This window comes from Phalacrocorax aristotelis, chromosome 3, assembly GCF_949628215.1.
Source record: "Phalacrocorax aristotelis chromosome 3, bGulAri2.1, whole genome shotgun sequence".
Classification (NCBI taxonomy): Eukaryota; Metazoa; Chordata; class Aves; order Suliformes; family Phalacrocoracidae; genus Phalacrocorax; species Phalacrocorax aristotelis.
This window is the reverse complement of record NC_134278.1, coordinates 4570802-4598518: the sequence shown is the minus strand read 5'-3', so window position 1 is coordinate 4598518 and position 27717 is coordinate 4570802. Positions and strand designations below refer to the sequence as shown.

General features: G+C 42.7%; 1 protein-coding gene across 8 annotated transcripts in view; it reads right to left on the bottom strand.

Moving 5' to 3' along the window:
• The window catches only part of PKHD1 (PKHD1 ciliary IPT domain containing fibrocystin/polyductin), a 277932-nt gene that overhangs the window by 48868 nt on the left and 201347 nt on the right, over window positions 1-27717 (bottom strand). For 2 of the 8 annotated variants that reach the window (XM_075086587.1, XM_075086589.1), the window contains one exon: window positions 25429-26108. The exons of the other annotated variants lie outside the window; for them this stretch is intronic. In XM_075086587.1, the coding sequence (XP_074942688.1) occupies window positions 25995-26108 (114 nt within the window). In that variant the 3' untranslated portion in view covers window positions 25429-25994. Of the gene's footprint in view, window positions 1-25428; window positions 26109-27717 lie in introns of those variants that run through there. 8 annotated transcript variants of the gene reach the window in all.

The following is a 27717-nucleotide window of genomic DNA, read 5'->3' as shown; positions in this document are numbered from 1 at the left end:
CTCTCACACACGCGCGGTAGGTTTGTTCTTTACATTTAATTTATGCAAGTGAGGCACAGAATACATTTCGGTAACGCCAATTAGATACGCACTAATTTCTTCTCTGTGAAATAGCAGTAAGTAATTAATCAGAATTTTGATCACAACTCAGTTGGCAATTCTAATTGCACTTGCCATTTCCACAGCAAATACAGAATCATTATCTTTTTTGCCAAGTCCTCTCTTCCTAATCATGTAGGGTGCTAGAAGCAAAACATTTCCAAGAACTAGATATTGTCTCTATCAACCAGCAGCCTTAATACCTTTGGACTGAGGGTTAGTGGGTTCAGTCCACAGTTGTGTTTTATTTCAAGCTTCATCATAATTTAAAAGCGAATAGCTAGTGGCAGGCTGGCTGCTTGCCTGGGGGAGGGGGGATTCTGCCTCATAAAATTATAAGGAAAGATAAAAGCTAGCAGCTCACTCCATTAAAAACCTTCTGGGAGAGCGCTAAAGACACCTGACCTTTGCGCAAGCATCCAGCAGGCATCTAAGGGGCATATGGGTGTTGATCGGACCTGTACCTCAAAGCCTGCAGTGCATCTCTGAGGCACCGCAACCACATTTTAACTCCAGGCCTTACCAGCCATCTGGGTACGAATAGGGTGATCAGGGGAGATCAGTACACCATGGTTAACCATAACAGTGCTTACATGACCATTTAGTGATCATTCTGTTGATCTGTGCAAACTGACAGTGCTGGACTGGGGCAAGAATGGATTAAGATTATCTGCCTGGAAAGGCGTATGGCCAGGGATCTGTGGAGATAGGAATTCCCTTTGATATGTTCCAGAAAAGCTGACAGTGAGACACTCCTCAGACAGCTCAGAGTTGAAAGAGAGCAGGAAAAGAAAGACAGCTTTACAGTTTAGGAACTGAGGCCTACGGGGACCTGCGGGCGCATCTACACCAGGTCCAGCCTTCAAATTCAGCCTGATGCTTCACCCTCTCTCACTGCAGTGAACAAAATTTTCCTAGGACCTGACAGCTACAGTCTGGTGCAAGAATCAAATTCTTCACATAATTCAAGCCCAGATGGTTAATATTTTCTCAGGTAATCCCAAACCATACACAGTAAGTTTGGGAATAAACACCAGGACTGATATACCAATTCTGTCCACTTAATAACTAGTGAAAAGAGGTTTACAAGACACTCCACTTCATGCAAGAAGTCTCTGCATAGAATACATTGTGAAACAGAATAGTTCTGGTTCTGCCTTTGAGCAAGTAGCATCAGTGAAAACTGCTATTTTGAAGACTGTCCAAGAATCTCCTGTACTCCCCAAATCTGTCTCCTATCTTCCCTAACCAAAAGAAATCACTGTAAGAAAAAGAAGGCATCATCCAGCCCTTTCCTTTGTTTCCTTAGGTGTTTTTTTTAGTTAATGCTCTTGCTTTTATTCCATATCTGAGAAATCAGTAGGAAGGATTTGAGGGAAACTGTAACCTTTCAGAGTCTTCCTACTCCCAGACACCAAACCTGTGCCTTAGGAGGGGGGGAATAATTCTCAGCTTAAGTGATGCCAATGGGGACTCAGAATGCAAAACATCTCAGAACCCACCTATGAACACTGCATCCAGGAACAACAACATCTGAGATTCTGGTGGGCTGGATTTCTTTCTCTCCCAGAGGACAGGAAAATACAAACAGAATAAATGTCTGAACTGCCACAGAGACGTTTCTTCACGTGGGGTTAGGCTCGGGATGGCATGCTAGACATGCTGCCCATGCTGAAAAATCTCAAAAGCTTTAACTATACATTTTCCAGTTTCAACTCTACCTCCTGGGACACAGTGGGACAGAGAAGGTTTCCATCAGCCTTAAAAAGAGGCACACTGAGGCTAAGTCTTCACTTGTGAAGTTTTACGCCTTCGCCCTGGTACTCAGTCACACATATTTTACTTTCCTAGAACAATGCTTGGCGTGGTATTTTTTTGCCTAGGTCAACTAACACTGACCAAAACAGTGTCTAAGAGCTGTCTGAGGGTTAACGTAGTCTGCGACCATTCCAGTTTGGATGCAGCCACTCTGGTCTGGAGGATAAAAAGAGGTTTAATAATTATACGTGTGGCCACACTGAAAATTGACCCTAGGGGCATAATGTTGGCTTTGGTACTTTGTAGTTTACAAGCACAAAGGTAGTCAGGTTTGAGATCTTTGCAGCCACACTCTGTGCAGAGCAGTACCACCATGCTCCCCACTGTTCTTATGAGAAATATTCCACTCCAAGCAGCTCAGGAGCATGGGAGCATGGGAGGTGCTGGTAGAGTTAAAAATGAAGACTATCCATACTCATACGGAGTCAGCAATGACTGCGCTGACTATCTAAACATAAGAGAGAGAAACTAAAAGGTGGAAAAGAACAAAAAACTGTTCAAAAAAGTTAACACATAATCTGTAAAAGAGAAAGGATGCCTTTTAAATGACTATAATCAGGATTGCTTAATCACATCAGAGTGGAAAAAAAAAAACCAACAACCAGCAGCTCTTGGAATCTGAGCATCTTTGACGACTGAGTAAACCGACACAGGGCAGATTTATGAAGACAGCAGATCACGTCCCAGATCAGCTACAGCAGCCAAGAGAAAAAATAAGAGCTTTAAAACCAGAGGCAGTGGGATAGAATCAGACTAGTGCAAAAAACACCGACTTCAACACAGATATATAAGTAATGAATGGTCCTGAAGAGACATTCTGGCTACATCTCCACTAGTAAATTAAATGTGCCCAGGAGTATTCCCAGACACTGAGGCCAACTGACATGGTCTGGCTACATTCATCTATTAAACTCTCTCAGCTTTCAAAACAGGATGGATTCATCCAACAGACCAACTGGGAATGTTCCTTGGCACATGTTAACTCCCAAACTGCACCCAGGAATCGTTTGGGAGATCATTAATTGGACCAGGACAAAAGCGTGCCAGGGGCTGCTCTAACCGTTTCTGCAGAGGCAGAGGATTGTGTTTCCATGTCTGTGGCCTGGCACTGCTTTATTTATTTTAGCATGGGCATAGCCCCTATCCGTGTTAACGTCTGCCCCTGGAGAGTGCTGCTGTGACCATAAAATTACCTGCAAAATTTAACAGAGGGCACAGGCCACATTGGTTACAGAGGTGTCTCGAACCGAAGGAAATGAACAGGGAAACATATAGCCAGTATTAATTCTGGGCCCCTTCAAGACAACAGTTCACACCCAGAGGCAAAGACCAAGCAGACACTGTTTGAAATATTAGGCCTTCTCCTGGCATTGTTGGAGGTTGCTGAATTTTTTCACACTTAGATCTTTCTAACTTGTTGTATACTTGTTGCAAACAAACTATGACTGTTCACTCAGCAGTTCACAAGGCTGGAGCTGTTGTTTTCTTGCACTAGAAAAATATTTTAAGTGCAGAAAAACAATTTGAGGTGACTATAGAAGTTGTTATTAGTGAGGCAGAAAGCAAAGTTGCTGCTATGTGCCTTCTGTTTGTCACAGGAGCAGGCTTAAAACTTCAGTAGAAGAGAGGGAAGGGACATTCTAGTCATCTCCTAGCTGTTACCTCCCTGCTGGAAGCAAACAATAGATTGACAGCAGCTGAAGAGAGACATGCACACCCGCTGCACCTTAATTAATACAGGGAGAATGGGTTTGGGAGGATTGTAGTCACCACAGGAGCAAACCTGGGAATATTTTCCTGTCTATACTCAGCTAGTGTCTCTCTAGGTTGATGCATTTGGACCCAGCTCTGGTCTTCAATAGTCAGTCATAACCTTTGAGTTCAGTGAGGTTACGGTCTCATGTAACTGTGAAATAGTCTGATGCTTGATGCCATCAAGCAAGCTCCCTCCTCAACTCACTATGCATGGGCATCCCTCTAATCAAAATGCTCTGAGAAACAGCAGGTGAAATCTGTGTGCATAAAGCCTCGCAAAAACAAACTAGCTGTGGAAATCCTTCTTACAGACACACTGAGCAAATACAGGAGCAAGAGTGGGATAAGATGAGGAATGGCTACACGACCAGGACTCTGCCACCAGTGGTTTTTGGAGAGAACAGTCTGTTGTCCAATTTTGCCTTGGCTGAGAACTGTGAATCTCAGTAAAACCTCTAGCTGTTTCTTTTAACCGTACAGCATGGGATGCACAGAAACCTTTACTCTGAGCACAGTCTCAGAGACAGACAGGGCTGATCCACAGCAGACATCAATGATGGCAGGAGTCAGAACCATGGGCCGAGGCTGTGTTCTTGTAGAGAGCAAGAATAGCAGGACTCCAAGCAGATCCAGTGTCATAAACACCACCCACCACCTCAGCCAACATACATTTGTGCAGAAGAACACAAGGGACGGGGCAGGAGCACATCATCCAGCCTAGGGGAGGCAGAGCTGGTGAGAGAGGCAGGTACAGCTGCCCAGCCTGAGAGCTGCCCTCACAGGGACCATGGACCATCTTGGCCATGTGTTTCAGTCTCCCTCCCTCTTTAGATGCTCCACCATGCATCTTAACATGGAGACTGAAATGATTGTGGCCCCTCATTTGATATTTTCTTTACATCTCCTGCCTGCTTTGCTCCATGGTGCTCATGCTAGCATTCAGATTTTCTATGGAAAGCCACCTAGATCAGGCGTATTATCACCCTTTGCCAAGTGACCTGGGAGCAGTACGCACACCTGAAAAATGAGTGGAGGGCTGAGCTGATGCCTTCTGGCCTGAAGACATGGGGACATGCAGGGGCATAACCAGTGTCAGGCTGGGTGACTCCAGAATGTGGTGCCGTTACAAATAGCACTTTGCCTGGAGGCCCATCCAGCTGAATTAAGAGAAAAAAAGAACCATTAATTAACTTGACTTAAGAGAGGGCTGATGCAGGGCAATGTGACCTTTTCTCTATGTCACATGCCACACGGATTTTAGCCTCCCTCTGATGCTTTGTCACTGCCATTCCATGTTTTTTAGATCACTGGATTGCAGGGGGGTGATGGTGACCAAAGGGATTGGGGCAGTAGGAGTAAAGGAAGAGATGGCTTCACTATTCCAGTGGTCTATATACCAAAGACAGCAGAATCCCATTATTCATCTACCAGCTATTACCTTGCAATGTGTGTGTGTATATATATATATGCATGCATACTTTATTTCAGGTATTACAAACACATGACACGTCATGTGTACATTCAGTTAAAATACATGCTTAAGGTAGTTTTGGCAATATTTTACATCAAAACTGATAACGGTATCTGTTTACAAAATGGAGAATAGAATTGTTTAATGATCCTCAACTTTTGTGTAAATATGAATGCAACAGAGGGAGCTTTCTGCAGTTCCACCAATGAACTCAATGCATTTTTGCAATAACCCAATCTATTTAAAATTTGATTTCAATTAGCCTATTTCAGTGATGGTAAGGAAACTAGTTAACAGCCTCAATGCAAGCTGAAGAGAGTAAAAAGACACTGGGTGAATAAAATAAAGACTTGCATGAAGGAACCTCCACTCCCTTTGGCTGCAGGACGTATCCACACTCCCTGGTACAGATGGTTTCTGTTCGGGAGCTTCAGGAAGACATAAGTGAACCTGCATGCCTTTAACCCACTGTGAGGTTTCCCTCTGACATCCCTGGGGTCAAGATAGACATATGGCTACGTCTGCTCGTCTCTCTGTGACTGGGAACAGGTTGAAAAACAGGTCTTCTGAGGCTTCCTCAGACGAAGAGTCACCTCATTTTGGGGTGTAGTCATACCTGGGTTCTAACACAACACATAATTTCAGCTTTGTAAGAGAGGAGGAAAGACAGTGCTGGGGTCAAGAGCACATGTAGGTCAGGGATGACACATCAGTCCTTCAGAAACACAGGCACATTTACACGTTAGGATATGAAGAGCTTTGTTATTTTTACATAGGTAGTGTGAGCCTTAGGGAATTTTTCATTTAAATCCTTTTTTTTCTTTTAGTTGAAACTTAGTCTTTTTACTGGATTTCTCATGGAAGGAAGACTTATGCAGTCACACTATGGACGTGTTCCTCTACCTCTGCCTTCATGTATCCTAACATTTTTTAGTTCACTCACCATCTTCACTTAAAGGAGATAGAGGAGATATCTTAGAAACACCTTTCAATAGCAAAACTACTTTCATCCTCAAGTTTTTAAGCTGAAGGGAAAGATTTCTTCAGAGCTTTCAATTTCTTCAACATCAATCAGTCACAAAAGTTGAAAACTTAGGGAATGGCAGTTCCCAAGTTTTCATGCTCACAGGACCACCTCTTAGTTTAGACAACTCAAAACTTTCACATCAATATTCAATTTTCTGATTTTTTAACAGAATAAGAATTTTAAAATCATCAGTTTTATCTAATTTCAAGTAATATTTGTGGGACTGTTAGCTTTATATTCCTTTTACTATTACGTATGTGAAAAAAAAAAGATTAACAAAAGAAACCAAGAAAGTTGAAAATGTTCCTTTACACACAAAAATGAAAACTCAACTTGCATGTGAAATTAAAATAGATGGACTTTTCTAGATAAAACTGGAAAAATTAAAATTTTATCTTGGAAGCTTGAAAAAGATTTTTTAAAACCCCAAGAGTAAAATTGAACAAATCTAGGTATTGACACTGCACAAAACATAGAGGCCACATAATGACTGAGGCAAAGGATCAGAACCACTGCTGTACTGCCCATATATATTTTTTCTTTCACATCCACCACTAGATTATAGATCTAACAGTGAGTCTGGCAAGATTTTGATGATAGGCACCCACTGTCAGGAAATTTCAGTAAGAGGGGGTGAATGTCTCTTCTAGATCTCACTGGAAAACCCCACCTTGATGCCTAGTGCCATCCTCAGAGCACCATGGTTTTGCATTACTATATTTCCATCAACCAAAGAACAATGGAGTCTTACAAAACTAGTTCAGAGAACATCTCCATTGACAATGTGGGAAACAGTCTCCATGCATTTTTTTCTTTCTGAAAGTCCCGTAGGTCTGGCTTCTTATCTAGCTTACATGTTCAAATTTTTAGTCATGAGCTTCTACATCTGAGCTTGGCTCTTTCAACTGAGAGAAATCAACACCTTGCAGGGGAATTTTATGCATCTCAGACACCAGTTTTAGGGTGAGATAAATTATTTCAGTTAGGCAAGATGAATCTTTTGAGTAGAACTTGAATATCTTTTTGAAAAAGCAAGTTATTCTAACCCTAACAATGACATTCAGGATACATGTACGAGTTCTCCTTAGCGCACCACAATGTCTCCCTCAAGACCTGACCCACCACCCAGAGCAACAAGAAACTGGCAACTACAGGTCCCAGAAAGAAGGGAAAACCAACTTTCAGAGCACACGTGATGCAGTGAGCCTCTGTCTGCCTGAAAGCTTCGTAGATGGCGAGGCACACCTGGACTGGCTGTCCGTGGGAGGCTGCAGGTGTTTCTACACTGCCACCATCGGCCTGTGTGGTCTTTGTGGGGGTAATTGGTGGATGGATCTGGAAGCTCACCAAGCCCTGAGTTTCTCCACAAATCCCTCTTTGAGGGTTGTGTCAACACAGACATTTAGTTCAGAGGTGCAGGGTTTCATCCTCTGAATTAGAGACTTTTTTGACCATACTGTTGAAAAAGAAAATACGAGGGAAAAACGCTCCTCAAATTCCAGTAGATAACATTGGCAAAGAAAGACATGTCAATATTATACTCACATAAATCTTAGGTAGAGTAAAAACCTCAGAAAGGCTTAAAAGATACTTGTCCATGTCCCATTAAATCACTGTGGCTTGAAGTATTGAAGGTTGTTTTTGAAACCTCCCAATTAAATCTATGCTTTTATCTCAGTGAAAACACTCCCATCTTACTAAACAAACATGATGTATCAGCAGCAGACCTCAGAAAATCCTCTCACATCTCATTATCCCACAGTTTAGATTAGGGCTTTTATAGCTTGACTTCATAATTCAGCCGCAGGATCAGCTCTGTTCCCCTCTACCTGAGCCCTTGCAGTGCTAATAAATTATTTCTGTAACAGGAAGAGTAAAGAAAAGGAATATAACTTGCTCTTGCAGCAACAAGTTAATTTTGATTTAACCTTCCAGTGCTTGACATTGCAGGCACTAAACACTGTGGTTGTTTAAAGAGAAACACCAAGTAAGCAAGCAATAAACCTTTACTCAAGCAAAAAGCTTCCCAAAGGTGCTGGCTGCATTCTTTCCTGCAACACAAAGCGTTCCTTCATCAGTCCTGTTGACAAGATAGCGTTATGCCCTTTCCATGCCAAAATGGACCCTATAGACCTGTTAACCATGAAACAGCTAGTCTGTGAAAAGGGGTCTGAAGCTGAGTTACCCTAACAGCACTGGTGGATGCAGGGGAAACTGTGTCCAAGCCCAGACCACCCACGGTAAGGCTTCTGGCTCTGCCATGCACTTGCTCGAAACCCACAGACCTGGCTGTGCCTCCGTTTCCACCTCCTGCCTCTTTTCTCATTTTAAAGCTGTAAATTCCTTACAGCAGGATAATCTCTGGCTGTAAGATGGTGCCTAGGGTCTTCACTCCCAGTCTCCACTCCCATATGCTATAGTACAATAGCTCTTAAACAACTGCAAACACACAGAGACTGAGGCGCTGCTGAGGAGTAGCGTAAAAGGAGTTGCATGCTGGACTTTTGCTCTTACAGTTCAAGCAATCCAACATCAAGGTTGCTCAGCTGGTGGTACAATCTGCTTTCATTTCTCGCTTCCAACTTCTTTTTCTCCTAGGTCCTCCATCACACCTCTGCTAATACGTTCTAGTTCTTGGACGCAACTAACTGGTGGGAAGAATTTACCTTCCCCAGACACTTCAAGTCACAGACTGAGATTTACAGAGTGACACAAGGAATTGGTGCCTGGTGTCCAACTCCTAACAAAGTTATTTAAGGTTTAGACATGTCCTTTCCCAGGGAACGTTCATAGAGTTTTTCACCACAGTCCTAAGGTCACTCTGACTTCAATTCTAGATGATCACAACTGGAGCAGCAGAGCTTAGGCTGGCATTGAGGCCTTGTGAATAGGTCACATTGAGGTAAAGACATGAAACAGCCAAGGACATGTGGCTCCATGCTCACTGCACACTGGGAGCACAGGCAAGGCCACCACGTTCTCCTTCCAATGGGTCACACAGACAACTTTGAGGAAGGATCTGGGTTGGCTTTGAGTAAGGGATGCTGGCTTGTTTTGGTTTTTTTATTCTTTACTTCCCCCCCACCCCCAAACTCTAGCCTAACCCTGTCAAAGAGATGCACCTGAAAAAAGAGACTATGCTTTTTGAAAGACCTTCAGCACATCTGCCTCCCACTAGAGCCAAGCGAAAGGCAATATTATTTTCCTAAGCAGCCCCCAAACTGCGAATATAAAAGCACACAAATTCAACACCCACAAAAAAGAGGAATAAGATAATAACCCTAGACAATGAGAAAATTACACAAGTTCACTTTCCATGTCAGTATGCATTTCCCTTTAAGAATTTCCATTTCCCTTTAAGCAATTCTATTACTCACACATAGCATTTCTAATCATTCTTTCAAGTGTTTCTATGTAACTTATCAGGGTTTAATGAATGCCAGAATAAGCACTAGAGGGAAAATCCACATAACTGGACAGTAACCCAGAGGTTTTAACAAGACCTCTACATTTTTCTTTTTTAATATAATCTTTATTCAAGCATTTTCTGCTTTGATCAGAAAGATGGTTTTTTTATTGGTATTATTATTGACTTTTTCCCACCCACCCTCTTCCATAATCCACCATCCCATAACTTGTGAGCCCTTCAGTGTTTCAGTGAAGAGTTCTTAGTTACAAAGGGCTTCTTTGGAAACATAATCTATAAGTAAAATCAACCAAAGTAAAAAAGTTACCTTCTATACTGCATTCTACTGAATCAGGCCCCACACTCACTTCACAGAGAGGAGTAAAAAAAACCCTGCAAACATCAACATTGATACATGAATATGTTAGAGAACAAGAATGACTTGTTTAGTCTGCCATAATGTGGAGGCATTGTTCGCTATTAATAATAATTCCTAAGGATGACCTTGTGCCCAGAAGTTGTCAGTCACACAGATTCTGGGACGCCTTGTCACTGGAGGTTAGAATGGCTAAAAGAGTGGATGAGACAAGTTACATCAACAAACAGCACAGGAATTAGACCTACTTTCAGGTCAAACTGTCCTTGAATGACTGCTTTGGAAGGCATGGCTATGAGAAAAAAAAGTCAGTCTACAAACGCTTAATATTCTTCCCCAAGCAACCACCGCCTTCAACAAGATGCTAGAAAAATGCTAAACCTTGACCCTCATTTTTAAGCCAGTGTTGGAGTTGTGGATTTGACTCCTGTCTGCACGACAGTGTCGTGGAGAGCACTGCACCTGTACTTGGGCTCCGGCCAGTTTGGGGTTCTCTGGAGTGCTGTACAGGCATACACAGAGCCAGACCTTTTCTCCAGAGAGCTGCAGGTTTTCCAAGAACGCGGGGTGTTTTTAGTTACGGGTGGCCACTGACTTCCACGGGGCTTCCTTCTTACTTCAGACGCAAATTTGAGTGACTGAGGAAGTTTGCCTCCTTGAGCCCTAGAGAGGCAAAGGAGAAGAAAGCAGGTTTCTGTCACTGCACAAAGGTCCAAGCCAGCCACCTGAAGCAGGATGCACAGCAAGCTGGACAAAATAGTTTCTCTAAAGCTGACTTAGCTGTCTTACACTGTGGTTTCAAGCAGTAAGGGAGACATCATATAATTTTGCCACAATGAAAAAATGACTTTTATTGGCTCTACTTACTCCTCTAGTCATTTATAATGATAACATATAACATTTAGAGGGCTAGAAAAGTCCTCAACAAGTGACACAGCGTATTCCTCTGCCCCACAACAAGTTGTGCTCTACCAGGTTTCATTCCTGACAGGCCCTGCTATTGCTCTATTTCTTAGCTCCCTCTCCAGAGATGGAAAGAAGGCGGTTGTGCCCATGTCCTAAGGCACAAAGACCGCAGACATCACAGCCCAGCCCTGCTCCAGTGTGGGGTATGCTTTTACTTTAGTCACAGTTAGTTTAAGTATTTTGTCACAAGGTGCACCAAACCAGTAACAGAGGTCCAAGAAGAGCCAAGGACTCTCCTCCGCTGTTAGGGAAATTGTTTTTACCAAGTATCTTCTTCAACTGAATATTTATCCAATAGAGCTGTACCCTCTACTTCATTCATATTTATTTTTGGTACAACCTTGAACCCAGTTAGTGCCTTTGATCAGCTAATGCTACAATCTCCTATCAGTCCCACAGGGGGAAAAAATAGCGTGATTGCAAGATGGGCCTTATAGGGATGAAACTTCATTTTCAGTCCAGTAACAGTTGCGTCCTAGTGAGCATGGGAAGAAAACAATGAGGCAGACTTACTCTATTTTGCAATGTGTTTATTAATTTCAGAGAAACCACTGCAGGAACAAAGTTTATTAGTGAGTAGGAGGATGTTTCAGGAACAGAGCCTGACTGAAAATAATCAGCTCCCTTTAATTAATTGCATGCAGTTTTATTGCATAACTGATGGTTTTAAACCTTGGCCAATTAGCCTGTCAAGCACAGAAGTTAAATCCTCTACCGGTCTCTCAAGTAAGGTCTATGCCAACGTTTTAATTCAACTTGCCTTATCCAAGCAACCAGAAAATAGGGCCTCTTGAAACTGAAATTAGTGGGTAGTTACCCAGAACTGTAAAAAAGAATAGAAAAGACAAAAAAAAAAACCAAAGACACAGAAGTCCCGAGCAGGGCCAATATCTGACTCAGGTCCATGACCCCCACTCTGGGGTAGATTACAGTTGCAAAGTTACCCCATCTGGACAACCTCTTTTCTAAGGCAGGTTGAGGTACTGTTGTCAATTTACAATGTGGGAGAAAAAAGAAAAGAACACCTATTTTTTGAAAAGAATAGATGTACTAGACCAATTTATGCTTCAGTGTGATAGCTGTCTCACTGTGTGTCACTTTTCCCAGTGCCTGGAGAATGTAAGATGATTTTATAATCATATATTTATGTATGTGTATATTAAAATATATGTAAAGTTTTATATGGCAAGTTAATAACTATGTTCTTGGCACGTTCTTAGACTGAGTATTCAGTGTAATTAGCCAAGACGCAAATACATTTTTTTTTCAGTTCTTAAACACAGTGCCAGTGAATTGACTATTTTTCCAAAACACTGATCTATTTCTCCAAAAACACTTTAGGAAATTAATTCATTCTTTTCAACTAATTACCTTAACTAATAATTATATTAATACTGATGCCACATATCCTGAGCACCCCAAGGTGTTCATTGTGACAATCACATGTGCTTTCACCTTGGGAGAGAGATGACATCCAGTCAAAGATATGCCTTACAAATGAAGATCTTGCATGCTTTGTCTCAGTAATTATAATGTGAAAAGTTGCTTTTCAGGTGTACCAACGTCTTGGTCCAAGCTTAGTCAACGTTTGCAGTTTCATCAGCTAAAATGCCCTATTGAGTCCCTGTCCTGGTGTACTATGGCTGAATCTGAGATGGATGTTTTCTGTACTAACTGCGCTTTTTTTGGTGTGTCAGACCACATCTACACCAGTAAACCAAATAAAGTTAGCATGCAATCTCACGCTTTGGCTCATGATCACCCACACACTTTAACCATTACGACATTCCCCAGAGCAGTTTTGGTCCCTGCAACTAGCACCCTCCGGCACCATGCTCAGGCATGGTTGGATCTCAGCAAGAGATGAAATGCTATCGGGATGCGGACAAGGTCATGGGCAGATGGTTTGGTTTAAAAGACTTGTTTAAAGTTGCTCTATTACTCAGATGGGTTTCAGTAACCACCTGTGCTGTGAGACCTTCCTTTCTTCTCCACTGGTCCTTATTCATCCCACATGTTTCAGTTTCTCCAGGAGATAAGGCAGAGAGAGCTCTTGTGTACAAACATGTGGTACTACACAGCCCTGAGCCATCTCCAGAACAATCACATTTGGGACGAAATGAGTCAAAACTGTTTGCTTGTTACTGTGATCATGTAATGCAAGACTGTGTCAAAACCTAAAAGCACAAATAGGAGAGCAAGGCAAACTAAGGTCATACAGGCAGACATCTAAGTGTTTGCCTGCTTTAGTAATGCCACATGGACACTGTTAATTACTGTATGTATTTTTCCCAGTGTTTCATAGGAGCCTCAAACTAGATTGGAATCACATACCAGATGCTACGTAGACACTTCTTCAGTTCCAGCAATGAAATGTCAAGAGCCATCACAAATCAATGGGTGGAGGAAAAAAAAAGAAGGAACCTTATTTTACAGAATAATCAAGTGACTTCTTCAAAGTCACAGGAGAAGGTTTTAGCAGAGTTCTGCAATGAACTCAGACCTGCTGAGTGATTCTGCAGCAGCAGCCTGTGTTTCCCTGTCACTCTCACAATAAATCATTCCTCGCATGCTGATGGCTGAACCTGCTGGCTCCTGTGACGCAAGTCTTCCAGCAGTGAAACCTCTAGCACAGCATGTTGTAAGCTAGGATACTGAAATTGCCCTTTAGAGGTAGACCTGAGATTGCTCTGCCTACAGTTCAAACTAGAAGGACCATGCCCAACTTGAAGTGGAAGCTGTGTAACCACACTGGCATGGAAATGTGCCCATTCTAGCCAGTCCTACCCTTCTGCGTCTGTGTGACACAGCTTCTGATTCAGAGCTGGCTCATGTCCTCTCAGTCCGGACCACAGACAAGTGTGAGTTTGCTTAAAAAAGGTCATGTCGTCATGACCAGCGTGCGATGGTCCCCACAAGAACTTGTCTTTTGGTTCTGCTTTCACGACACGCTCTTCAAGCCACAAGGTGATTTTTTTTTTTTTCTGCTTTTCTCATGGTTCTTTTACAGCACTGAACCAGCGTGGAAAAATTAAAGATGCTTTATCTGAAACATCCACGAAGGAAATCCTGTGTCTCTGATGAACCTGACTTCCTCAATTTCCTGTTTGCTGCACAGCTGTCTGCATTGGATGGGTCTCAGGGACATTTTTTTGGACATATTTGTCTACCTCAGTTGGAAACCAGTCTCCTTGAGTTAGAACATAAGGGTCTATAATCTTAAAAAAAAAAAAAATCACAGTGAAAACAGAAAGAATGAAAAGAAAACAAACCAATAAAGAATCTATCCTGTCATAACATTTGAGGTTCTGGTATTTGCTGGCCTTGGAGTAGGTTCAAAATAAATGAAGGAAATGTGTATTTCATTAAATGCTAATATTTGGAAGATAAGAGGGAAAAAATGATGAAATGTTTCCAAGTGCAGTTGTGAGGACAGTGCCTGCATGTGTGTGTATAAACACACACACTTGCATACACACAACCACACAGTCATGATTCTCTCTGATTCAGAATACTGCTATGTAGGAAGAATTACAGGGGAAGTAAAAAAAAAGGACTTATTTTCCCAGGCCCCTGCTCTTCATATGCATGGCAAGGGCTTTCGCACTTCTCATTCTCCATCTCTTTTCAGAACTGCAGCTGAATCCTTCTGTAAGGATCCTTTTGGGGTTTTTTTTTTAAACAAGGCTCCATCTTATAAGTAAAGAGTCACTGAGACATATAGAGGCATGTATATATAAAAATCTCAATCCTACACAAAGTAAATTGTGCTCAGTGCCTTAATAATAAGGCTGGTTAACCAAAATCTCACCAGCATGTTCCCAGTTGATGGCATACTACCTGACTGCTAAATTTTGAGGTCTCTTCTTCCTTCCATCACAGATGACCCTGTTTAATGCCTTGGCTTCTAACTGACCGAGTATGTGTCCTAGTTTTGGCTGGGATAGGGTTAATTTTCTTCCTAGTAGCTGGTATAGTGCTGTGTTTTGGATTTAGGCTGGCAATAATGTTGATAACCCACTAACGCTTTAATTGTTGCTGAGCAGTGCTTACACAAAGCCAAGGGCTTTTCAGCTTCTCATGCTGCCCTGCCAGCGAGGAGGCTGGAGGTGCACAAGAAGCTGGGAGGGGACACAACCAGTACAGCTGACCCCAACTGGCCAAAGGGATATTCTATACCCTATAACATCATGCTGAACAAAAAGCTGGGGGGATCTGTCTGCGGGGGCGAGACCGCTGCTTGGAGACTGGCTGGGCATTTGTCGGCAGGTGGTAAGCAATTGCATTGTGCATCACTTGTTTTGTATATTCTTTATTCATTATTAGTATTATTATTTTGCCTTCCTTTTCTGTCCTACTAAATTGCTTTTATCTCAACCCAAGAGTTCTACCTTTTTCCCGATTTTCTCCCTCATCCCATTTCGGAGGGTGAGCAAATGGCAGCGTGGTGTTTAGCTGCCTGCTGGGTTAAACCATGACAGTCTTTTTTTGTGCCCAACGTGGGGCTTGAAGGGTTGAGATAACAACAGATCTGACCAGAGCATGTTAAAACAAATCGGTTATATGCATTCATCAGCAGCACTGGTTGCGATGTTGATTTATTTGCTCTCAGTGTTGTGATTGTTCTGAGAGTTGTGTTATGGACACCTAACTTGTTGTATATGTTCTCTGTTGAGCTGTTTATTGTCTCTGGGTTATCTTTTTGCTGTAGTGTGTAACACTGGCTTATCATATGATAAAATTACTGGTTGTAAGACTAGTCTGATATCTGTACTCAGCATTGCCAAAATCTCCATACTTTGGGAGCTATCTCTTGGAAACTATTAATAATTACACTCTTTACATTTTCTCCTTGGAGAGTCAACTTATGGGGGAGACAAAGGAGGACACTTTCCCCTGCTCCTTCACCTTCCCCTTCTCTTCTGGGCTAGTTACAACAGCTCTTGAGAATTTTGAATATGCTTCAGATGTTCAAACCAGCATGATTCTATTGTTATGTCTCCTGAATGTGTTTCAAGTCTTGTTTAAGGTTAAACAACTATTTAAGATTACTACCCAGAGATCTGCTCCAAGTCTGGATAGTTATGAGTGGCATGGTGTGTGGGATAGTATGGGCAAGTACCTAGAACAGTGGGTGCCTCCAATGTTTTCAAACTTCACCCCTGAACAAGTGCAGACTCCTGAAAAATTAGTAAAATATTTGTAAAATTATGCTGTCACCCTGGCAATTCCAGAGAGACACAATTCACTGCAATCTGCTGGGGCCTGGCTCATGCCTACCGAGGCCTTCAACACTATTCAGTGCCCTCAAGGGGAAGAGAAGATCTCTGGATATGTGGCTACTCCAACCCCTGCAACAGGCACTGTGGCTACTCCAACCCCAGCGACAGGCACTGCAGCTGAAGCAGACAACCTACCTGTGCCAGTACCAGTCACCCCTATGCACAGGAAGAAATCTTGGATGCAAAAGTCAGCTTGTTTATTCAGGGAAGAAACTCCTACTAGAAACTCCTACTAGGAAGGGGAAGGAGGAAGAAGTGGATGAAGGAGGCTACTCAGAAGCAGGGCCATCAGAAAAGAGGAGGAGGAAGAGGCAGAACTCACAAATGAGGTGGTAATGACCCAATCTCTATCCCTGAGTGAGCTGCAAGATATGCAAAAGGATTTCAGCCATCAGCCAGTCAAGCACAGTGTCACCTGGCTGCTCCAATGCTGGGATAACGGGACCAGTAGCCTGGAATTAGATGGTAAGGAAGCTACCCAGCTGGGATCCCTTTCTAGGGAAGACAAGCCCTCAGCCTCTGGAGGAAACTCCTATCAGGTGTGAAAGAAAGGTAACTCTTCAAGGAATGTGTTATATGTCACCCAGTCAAGTGGACCACCATGGGGAGAGGTATCCAGTACCTGAGGGAATTAGCCATGCTGGAGGTGATTTATGATGACCTGGACAACAAGCAGTTATTCAAAGATCCAGATGAAGCCGAGTGCATCTGACCCATGTGGCGGAAGATTGTACAAAGCAGACCTTCATCATATGCCAGCTAATTGGCAGTACTGGCATGGAAAGATGGAGTGGGACAAACAGTGGATGAATTGGCTGGCCAACTCTGGAAATATGAAGAAAGCCTCTTTTCCTCCCTATGACCTGAGTCTCAGCTGTGGAGAAACTGTCCCGGTAGTTCCAGCAACTCAAAAAGGATATGCCCTACTCCCCACCTATATGGACCAGTATCTCAGCCTTTAGGAGTAAGCATTCCTCTGCTCAAGAGAGAGGATATAGTGCATACACATCACAGGCCGCCCTGTGGTTTTACATGCATGACCATGGAGGGGACATGAAGAAGTGGGATGGAAAACCTACCTTGAGCCTAGAGGCAAGTGTGTGTGTTACAAAGAAAAACAATTGCAAAGGGGGTTCTTCCAGGAAAGCTGCTGCTCCAGTTTCCAGTAGGCTGTTCCCCAGACAGAGTAGAAGAGATGATCCTAATTCAGATCTTAATAAAGGAATTTCTGATTTGTATTTACAAGAAATGAATAATGAATACTGTGATAGGACTAGAGGGGCCCTGCCTCCAGCCAAGAGGAGGAATGGGACAACTGGATTTACTGGACTGTGTGGCTCCGATGGCCTGGCATGTCCAACCCACAGAAGTATAAAGCTTTAGTGGACACCGGCGCACAGTGCACCTTAATGCCGTCAAGCTATAAAGGGGCAGAACCCATCAGCATTGCTGGAGTGACAGGGGGATCCCAAGAGCTACCTGTATTGGAGGCCGAAGTGAGCCTACCTGGGAATGAGTGGCAGAAGCACCCCATTGTGACTGGCCCAGAGGCTCCGTGCATCCTTGGCATAGACTACCTCAGGAGAGCGTACTTCAAGGACCCAAAAGGTTACAAGTGGGCTTCTGGTGTAGCTGTTTTGGAGACGGAGAGAATTAAACAGCTGTCTATCTTGCCTGGCCTCTTGAAGGACCCTTCTGTTGTGGGGTTGCTGAGGGTCAAAGAACAACAGGTGCCGATCGCCACCACAACAGTGCACCGGCAGCAATATTGCACCGAGACCCCCTGATTCCCGTCCATGGGCTCATTCACCAACTGAGGAGCCAAGGAGTCATCAGCAAGACCCACTCACCCTTTAACAGTCCCATGGCCAGTGCAGGAGTCTAATGGAGAGTGGAGGCTAACAGTAGACTATTGTGGCCTGAATGAAGTCACTCCACTGTTGAGTGCTGCTGTGCCAGACATGCTAGAACTTCAATATGAACTGGAGTCAAAGGCACAATTGATATCTCTAATGCATTCTTCTCAATCCCTCTGGCAGCAGAGTGCAGGCCACAGTTTGCTTTCACATGGAGGGGTGTCCAGTACACCTGGAATTGACTGCCCCAGGGGTGGAAACACAGCCCTACCATTTGCCATGGACTGATCCATAATGCATTCCGGAGCGTGGAGCTCTGGAATACCTACAATACATTGATGACATCATTGTGTGGGGCAACACAGGAGAAGATGTTTTTGAGAAAGGGAAGAAAACAGTCCAAATCCTTCTGAAAACCAGTTTTGCCATAAAACAAAGTAAGGTCAAGGGACCCGCACAGGAGATCCAATTTTTAGGAATAAAAAGCAAGATGGACATCGTCAGTTCCCAATGGATGTGGTCAACAAAATAGCAGCCATGTCTTCATCAACTAGCAAAAAGAAACACAAGCTTTCTTGGCGTTGTGGGTTTTTGGAGAATGCATATTCCAAATTACAATATGATCTTAAGCCCTCTCTGTCAAGTGAGGATGATTTCAAATGGGGCCCTGAGAAATTACAAGCTTTGAACAAATTAAACAGGACATAGTTCATGCAGTAGCTCTTGGGCCAGTCCGGGCAGGACAAGATGTAAAAAATGTGCTCTACACCACAGCCGGGGAGAATGGCCCTACCTGGAGCCTCTGGCAGAAAGCGCCGGGGGACCCGAGGTCGACCCCTAGGGTTTTGGAGTCGGGGATACGGAGGGTCCGAAGCCCGCTATACTCCAACTGAAAAAGAGATATTGGCAGCATATGAAGGGGTCCGAGCTGCTTCAGAAGTGGTTGGTACTGAGGCACAGCTGCTCCTGGCACCCCGACTGCCAGTGCTGGGCTGGATGTTCAGAGGGAACCTCCCCTCTACACACCATGCAACTGGTGCTACGTGGAGTAAATGGGTTGCACTGATCACCCAGCGGGCTCGCGTAGGAAACCCCAGTCGCCCAGGAATCTTGGAAGTAATTATGGACTGGCCAGAAGGCAAAGATTTTGGATTATCGCCGGAGGAGGAGGTGACACGTGCTGAAGAAGCCCCACTCTATAACAAACTGCCAGAAAAGGAGAAGCAGTACGCCCTGTTCACTGACGGGTCCTGTCGCCTTGTGGGAAAGCACCGGAGATGGAAGGCTGCTGTATGGAGTCCTACACGACAAGCATTAGAAACTGCTGAAGGAGAAGGAGAATCGAGCCAGTTTGCAGAGGTAAAGGTCATCCAGCTGGCCTTAGACATCGTTGAACGGGAAAAGTGGCCAGTGCTCTATCTCTATACTGACTCCTGGATGGTGGCAAATGCCTGTGGGGCTGGTTACAGCAGTGGAAGCAAAGCAACTGGCAGCGCAGAGGCAAACCCATGTGGGCTGCCACATTGTGGCAAGATATTGCTGCCCGGGTAGAGAACCTGGTTGTAAAGGTACGGCATGTGGATGCTCACGTCCCCAAGAGTCGGGCCACTAAAGGACACCAAAACAACCAGCAGGTGGATCAGGCTGCTAAGACTGAAGTGGCCCAGGTGGATCTGGACTGGCAACATAAGGATTTCTAGCTCAGTGGGCCCATGACACCTCAGGCCATCAAGGGAGAGATGCAAAATAACGGTGGACTTGACCATGGACGCTATTGCACAGGTTATCCACAAATGTGGAACATGCACTGCAATCAAGCAAGCGAAGCTGGTAAAGCCTCTGTGGTGTGGGGGACGATGGCTGAAGTATAAATATGGGGAGGCCTGGCAGACTGATTACATCACTCTCCCACAAACCTACCAAGGCAAGCACCATGTGCTCACCATGGTGGAAGCAACCACTGGCTGGCTGGAAACATACCCTGTGCCCCACACCACTGCCCGGAACACTGTCCTGGGCCTGGAAAAATAAGTCCTGTGGTGACATGGCACCCCAGAGAGAACTGAGTCAGACAACGGGACTCATTTCTGAAACTACCTCATAGACACCTGGGCCAAAGAGCACGACATCTGTAAAGATAGGACATAACACATGTTTGCTCCCTAGGGACACAGTGCCTTGGACAGCAGCAAGGGCCATGAAGTGCCCAGAATTCTCTTGTTAATGAGCAGATACAATGCAAGGGAATTAGAACATGGGATATAAGGCTCCAAATACTCAGGATTTTGGAGACGGCTGAAAGGAGAGCGTTTGATGTCTGTGCTTCAAATAATGCAGCAGAGCAGGAACTGAAATTTTCACAAATAGTCAAAGCTTAGATCTTTCACGGCACATCAGAAGATAATAAATCTCTGCAGTTTATTTTCATAGATAGTTCTGGACACAGTTTTTTTGTAAGGACAGTGTATAGAAAACATTTCACTGACCTCAGATCTGTTTCCCTGCTAACCTTCAATCCTTTACTGCAAACCCATAGGTTCTAGAGTTTAGAGACTTTTTTCCTAACATAAACAAAAACAAAAACAAAAGCTTCATTTTGCAGCTGAACCATTTCTGAGCAAACTTGCAGACAAAATCTTACCCCAGGTATAAATCTAGCATGGGAAAAGAAAGGCATCAAGTGTAGCAAAAACCATAAAAGTATATAGTATTAAAAAATAAAATAAAATATAAAAGTAGAAGCAACTGAAAAACAGAGATGATGACAGAACATGTTACAATAAGGGCTGTCAAACTGTGATTGCATGAAATTCTGTGGTGCTCTTGGGTAAAAGCCATTGACCTATGGCAACCTCCTTTTACCTGGACAATGCCTGCCAAGGACTGATTAAATTCCATGGTCTAAGGTAAGGTTTCAGGTATGGCTATAAGGCAGGAACAAGGCAGTTTGGTTGGGGATTGGGAAGGCTTTGGAGGTTAAGAGGTTTGGCATTAGACCACTGATTTGTGGAGGATGTGGTAAATCATAGCAGAAAGGAAGGAAGAAGTGACAGAGTCAGAGTTTTGCTTTGGAGGCAGATGGATCTTGGGGGTCCTGTGAGACAGAGGAGGTAAGGCGTCATGGCTTGCGGAGGTAGACATGTGTGTTGAGGTTGGGGATCTTGGACAGGTCAGGCAGAATGAAAGAGCAGAAAAGGGAGTTGAGGTTGGGGGCACTGGGGGCCATTGATGGTGTGAAGCCTAACCTCGTGTCAGGAGATTTTTACTTTCTTATGCTAGACCTTGGGTTGCATCAGAACTGTCCCCCCTTCTACCTCCTCCAGTTCTCCCCTCCTTTTGTGCACACCACTCAGCATGCAGATGTGCTGGATTTAAGGAGACTTTACCAGTGTGTTATGTGAAACAAGTATTAACAAAGCCCATTCAGCAACAGACATCTCCAACACGACATCCCACCCAAGTGTCTCCTCTTTTCCTTATACTGGGGATTATAAATCAATCAATTTCTCACATTTAGAAATATTGTCTGCCCAGTAACAACATCCCATGCATGAATGGAAATTGTTATAATCCCAGTTTTATAACTTTAGTGAGTCTGGAGGACTACCAGATTTATGTCAGTATAACTGAGGGACAATTTGTCCTAAATATTTCACAATGATTAAAGCTAACTGAAAATGTACTCTGGAAGTTGGGTTTCTATATTATTATTGAAAAAACCCTGTTTTAACTAAAATCAGGTCATGTGCCCCACCCCCACCTCTTGAATATATGGAGGAAAACAAAAATTATTTTGGCTGAAATATTTTAAGCATTAAACATTTATTATTTTTTTTTTAATGGAAGAAAAATAATCTCAGGAAACTTCAGTAGGAAAACAGTTTCTGTCTGCTTTTATTCACCAATGTTTTCCAGAAGAGAAGAAGCATTTGTATCTCATAATTCAGATGGCTTCTCCCTCATGTTAGAGCTCTGATTAAGGGGAAAAAAAAATCTTGGATTTTTGTTTTTTGATTGGGCATCCTTGGATAAAATCTGAACATCTCAAAAGTTCCAGTTTTATATTTCTATTTTTTCTTATACTTAATAATATGCCACAGCAGAGGAGAGTCAGGAGTTAAAGAAACCAGTTGCATGAGAAAAGGAACCAGTGCTTTATTACAGAGCTATGGCTGGATTCCCTGGCAACTCCCAATGTGCAAAAGTTTTTCCTTTAGTTGGGACACAAAACTGGAGTTTCTCTCCAAAGAACATTTCTTGGTATCCAGAAAATGGATACCAAGGTGTAGCCTCCTTTGGGGTGACAGAAGGGTTCACTGATAGTGGTTTTCTTCCCAGACCTAAATATTTATTAACCTGTAGGAGTGTAATATCTTTGAGAAGGTATCCATCTACTACTTTTGATTGAAATTGAAAATGGGTTAAAAACTACTGGGTGGGAGATGACACACATGCATATGAACATACACTGCATGATCACATAAATTTCACGCTTAAAGGAAGCCAGCCTAAAAAAGAGAGAAACATGGTGTATTAACGTCAATAAATTGACCGTCTGCCAGGTTAGCTGATCTGCTCTTCTGCAAAACTCAGGAATGTGATCCACTGGGTGCCAATCCAGTAGGTCTCTGTGGTGCTTATTCAGAAATATGGCCCCACAGGCTGCCCAACGCCCCCTAAAATGGATGAGAAAGCTGCTTTGCTATCCACAGGCCTTGATCAGTCCCACAAAGAGAGGAAAAGAGGAAAGGAGAGAGATATCCCTGGGTGTTTGTGCCTGCTTCTCTTTCAAATGGAATTAATGGTGGTTTAATGGGGTATGAAAGGATGTTTTACTGGAAACAATGAGGAACAATTGTCTAGCTCACGTTTCATTTCACAGGTCATTATTGCATTAAGAAGTAAATCGACCAAGTCCGGTAAATAACAGTCTGTGTTTTGCCCAGAGCTTCAAACCAACAATCTTAGCAGTCACCAACTAATATCTTTGTCAGTTTTAACCCTTGCAGGGATCTGCTGGGGGCTAAACAATTATAGTCTTCATCCACCCCTAACAGGTAAGCATTATTCATTTTATTTCTCATCCCTTCTTCCTGCAAACCCCACGAGGCTGGGTTTTTGCATTGTTGTTTTGTTTATTAGCCAACCTAGCCAACTGCGTGTCTGGTGGCCTTGAAAAACAACACATATTTTAGTGACTGCTGCAGGCGTCTTTAAACAGGCTGCTTCCTCTGCAAAATTAATTGTTGCAAAATGCAGTGCTTCCCCTGTAAAGCTCTGCAACTAACACTCAGCAGTTTGGTTGGATTATAGATATGCCTCTAAGATCTAAGGAAAATAATATAGTTATACTTGCAGGATGCAATTCACATTTCTTTTTTTTTTTTCAATTGCATAAACACAGGCATCTAGTCTCCTTAAAGGTAACAGCCATCAAGCCTAGAGAGGCTGTACAACGTAGGCTGCTGTCCTCAGCTCTGTCCCTGATTCACTCCAGATCAACTCACTTCTCCGCTTTCCTCTGTCTCTCCTGAAGCCTGGGTTGACTATTAATACCAGCAGCTTCTTCCAGAAGGTAACAGAAAATTTCTGGATGGTATCTAGTAGTAATAAAACCCAGCGACCGACTCAGATCTGTGGGCATCACCAAAGTAGGAATGATAAATAAGAGTACAGAAGTGCCTTGGGAGAAAAGGCATGATGTCTGAGCTACTGGGCTTTGAGGAGAGGTCCCAGATAAGGAACCTGCCTCAGTTTCGGTTGCCTGGTGCCACAAGCTCAGCTTAGACCCTCTACACCATTTTCTGTGGGACTAACCTCTACACTTACATATTGCACAACCTTTTACGCGCATTAGTATTCTACAAGAACAGGCAGACTGGCTGAGAGCGACCAAGTACATGGGTTGGCAGAGAATCTCTCTGAACTAATTTCCTCCCTAGCAGTCACTCTTTGTCTTCATCAGCAGTATTTAGAAAGTCCTAATTACCAGATCTTCCCACTACAACACCCTGGCCTTTGGACCCATAAATCACTGTCAGACCTCAAAAGTTCCTGCAGACAACTAAGCATCTTTACAGAATTTTGAAAATAGGTCCTGAAAGGGCCTTCTGAAGTTATTTGGTGCATCCTCCCTCCCCCCGCCTCCTCAGGAAAAGATCGTCTCTATCGGGATCATCTAAGGATGTTTGCATAACTTCCACAGGACTCCGCAACCCACTCAGGCACGCTACAGTAATGTTTCACTGTCTTTATTTTAACATTTCCTGCCGACATCTAAAATTATCCTTGATGAAATTTCAGCCCATTATTTCTGAATTGATAGACTTGGGGAGCAATTTATGTCTTTCATCTCCACAGGAGTCTTCCATGTTTTTGAAGGCAGTTCTTAAATCTCTCATCCATCTCTTCTCCTCAAGACAAAGACACCCAACTTTGCCAGCCATTCTTCATACCTTCTGTTTCCAAATTCTTTTCACCTTCAACTGACAGGCTCCGAAATTAATCCATGGGGGATGTGTGCATCAGTTACTCAGGCTTCCTGGACCACCAATGCTTTATAAATCACAAGAACCACTACCCTAAAATGTAGCTGCCTCATGCCAATGATAAAAAAGCTTATGCTCAGGTCACAGGCAACATCTTAAGGCAGAAAGTTAGAGAGGTGGGTGTCAAATCCAGAACTAGACTCTTAAATGAAGGTGGTGTGGTGTTTTGGGAGCATTGAGCTATTTTTAATCTCATAAGGAAAAAAATGGGCTCTCCAAGATTTCACAAATTCTAAAAATGGTGCCATTTTTCTAAATACCTTCTTAAATACAGGAGTTCAGTTTTGAAAATGACAAACCTGGTGTTTTATCCTCAGAGATTAAGGCTAAAAGGAGAAGCCAAGAATTTCAGATAACAATTGCAGACACAAATTATTTGCTGACACGTCCTCACAAAGGATTGCTGTCCTAAGGGCCAACGTTATCTCCTATAGTCAGGGACCTGACTTTGCAATCACGTTTTCCAAATGTCACTATTCCTAATACATATGTACACATCTTTTACATTTTATGCAGCTAAACACTGGTGCACGCCTGTTTAAAAGTACCTGAAGAATGTAGAGAAGAAGTAGAAAGGGTGGTACAAAAAGCTACACTCCATTTACAACAACGAACGTGCGAAATGGGCAAGGTTCCTTGGATTCATCATGAGAAAAGCATTTGATGCTCTTCATAGAAACAAGAAGATAAAGTTTCATAGGCTTATACATTTGTACATATAAATATACATGTATATATATGCATTTCTCTATACTGACCATACTGACAATGAACAATGCCATTTATCTTATAGCCTGGCTTCAGAATTAAGGAAATAACATCCCTGAAAAAGGAAAATAGCTATTTATTAGAGGTTGAGATACAGATCAGTTTGAGGGGAAGTAATTTCTAGTATTTCAAAATGGAAAAATCATATGGCCACTTCAGCCTCAATCCTGACCTAGTTTGCTAAATCTCCAACTCTGGTCTATTCCTCCATGATTTACCAAAACAAATTATGCAGAGGAGTGTTTTGCCTTGGCAAGGCTGTCATCTAGGGCACAGTCTCATGGTGACATCCAGACGAACAGTGGGCCTTCCTTCCCAGCCGGCAGATTCACCACCCACAGATGTCCCTCACTCTGCCATGATGCCCTCAGTTAGCAGAGCTGACTCTTTAGATCAGCAGGTTCAGCCATCTCACACCTGATGAGCCACCACATGGGTATCAAAGATACAAAAATAACTTATTTTCCCTTTGGCTTACTTTAAAACATCTTCTCCCATGAGCATCAAAAAATCCTCCTGGCTTTGTTCTCAACTTTGGTCTCAATTAAGGTCTGCTGAAATTTTTACAAGGGATGTGTTTTCAGGAGAATTAAGTAAAAGTTACAGGCATTTTCTGATCATATTAGGTTTGGGTTTTATAAAACAATAACTTGGTAACAGCTCTTTTAATGTCCTCCATTGCCACTTTCAATCCATTTTGCATGGGCCATTTATTGCAGAAAAAGTAAATTTCTATCTGTGAACAAAACAAAAAAAAAGCTTCAGAGGAAAACAATAAATGTTTCAGGCCAATATTGCATCTGTTTCATTTCTTGCAAATCTACCAAACCTGTATTCTCTTCTCAAATATCTTTAATTACTACACATGATTATGCATAGCAGGTGTAGCTAATCATAGTCCTTGGAATATTAAATATATATGGCACAACATTTTCACACAGCTTTAGCCCTAGATTATACTTGCAGCCTGTGTGCCAAAATTATACACTTCCTCAATTATTACTTGAGAATTTTATTCACTAGTAAAAATTACCAGAAGAAAGAAGATTGTACAAAAATCCTCAATCCACATCCCTGGGAATTTTGGGCTGTTTACATCTAGATCTGACATTTTATCTTATATCTGATGAAACCTAGCAAACCTCTGCATATTCATATATGACATTTAATCTCAATGCTCTGCAATCTTTTGGAGAGTTTTTTACCATAGCAGTTGACAAAATTGAGTGTTTAAATGTCTGTGCAAGTTGCATCACATAAGCATTTACATATGTAATACCTATGCTTTTATGATCCAGAAAATGTACTGATTACCTCTAGAGAGCAAGCAAGACTACTGGAGGAATTTCGCAGCTTTAGATTTGTCTAGACTGAAATCAGTGTAGGAAAATGTAATCTCTGTGATCTGTTGGTCAGATAAAAACATCAGCTCTCCACAACACACTAATCTTCTCACCAATAGATTCCCTATAAAACACTTCTCCAGCTTTTTACATGCTAATAAAGAAGAAGTTTGGGATTTTTTTTTTTTGTTTAAAACCACAGTTTTCAGTAAAGTTCTAAAAAATGCCCCAGGCATGTTTTTAATAAAAAAGTAGAATGCAAAATACATTTTTGGCTGATTCTAGTTAATGCAATCATACTTTTCAACCTGTCTAAGCAGGGTGGGGTGCTTTTAGATTAAGAGTCTGGCTGTCAGGGGTTTGGAATGATATGCATTTATTCAATGACTGACCTTGGGCAAGCCACAAATTCTGTCCTCTGTCTGGGAAGCTGGTGTCAAAATATATGCCTGTCCCACAGGGGTATTACAGACCAAAATTTCACTGATGCTTCTACTGTATCCAGAGAACTTACAAGGAGATGCCAGGTTTGTGTAAGGTAGAAAATAAATGCAATTATCCTCAGTAAATAAAAGGAGAATGTATTAAAAACAGGAAGAAAAGGTTGCATGATAGCTAAACCCTACAGCGTGGAACTTCCTAACCCTTCAGTACATCGGAATTACACCACTGAGTAAAAGTAAGCAGAACAGGGACTCCACCAGTTACGCTGACATAAAATAGGATACACAAAGACATTTCTTTCATGCAAGCTTAAGATCTTTTTGTGTCTCTTTAGACACCAGCATGGAAGTCATATTGGGAACTCTGAATTATAATTAAGGATTTCATGAGACACAGAATGGTTATTCTTCTGGCCAACCTTTAAGCCATGCTAAAGGGGAAGAAAAAAAATGAGAAAGACTCACTTTAGGATTTGCACAAGATCACTGGAGGGTGGATCCCTGCCTGCATGACTGTAAACACAAAGGCACCTGTCCTGAAAAATACAGTATTGCCTGG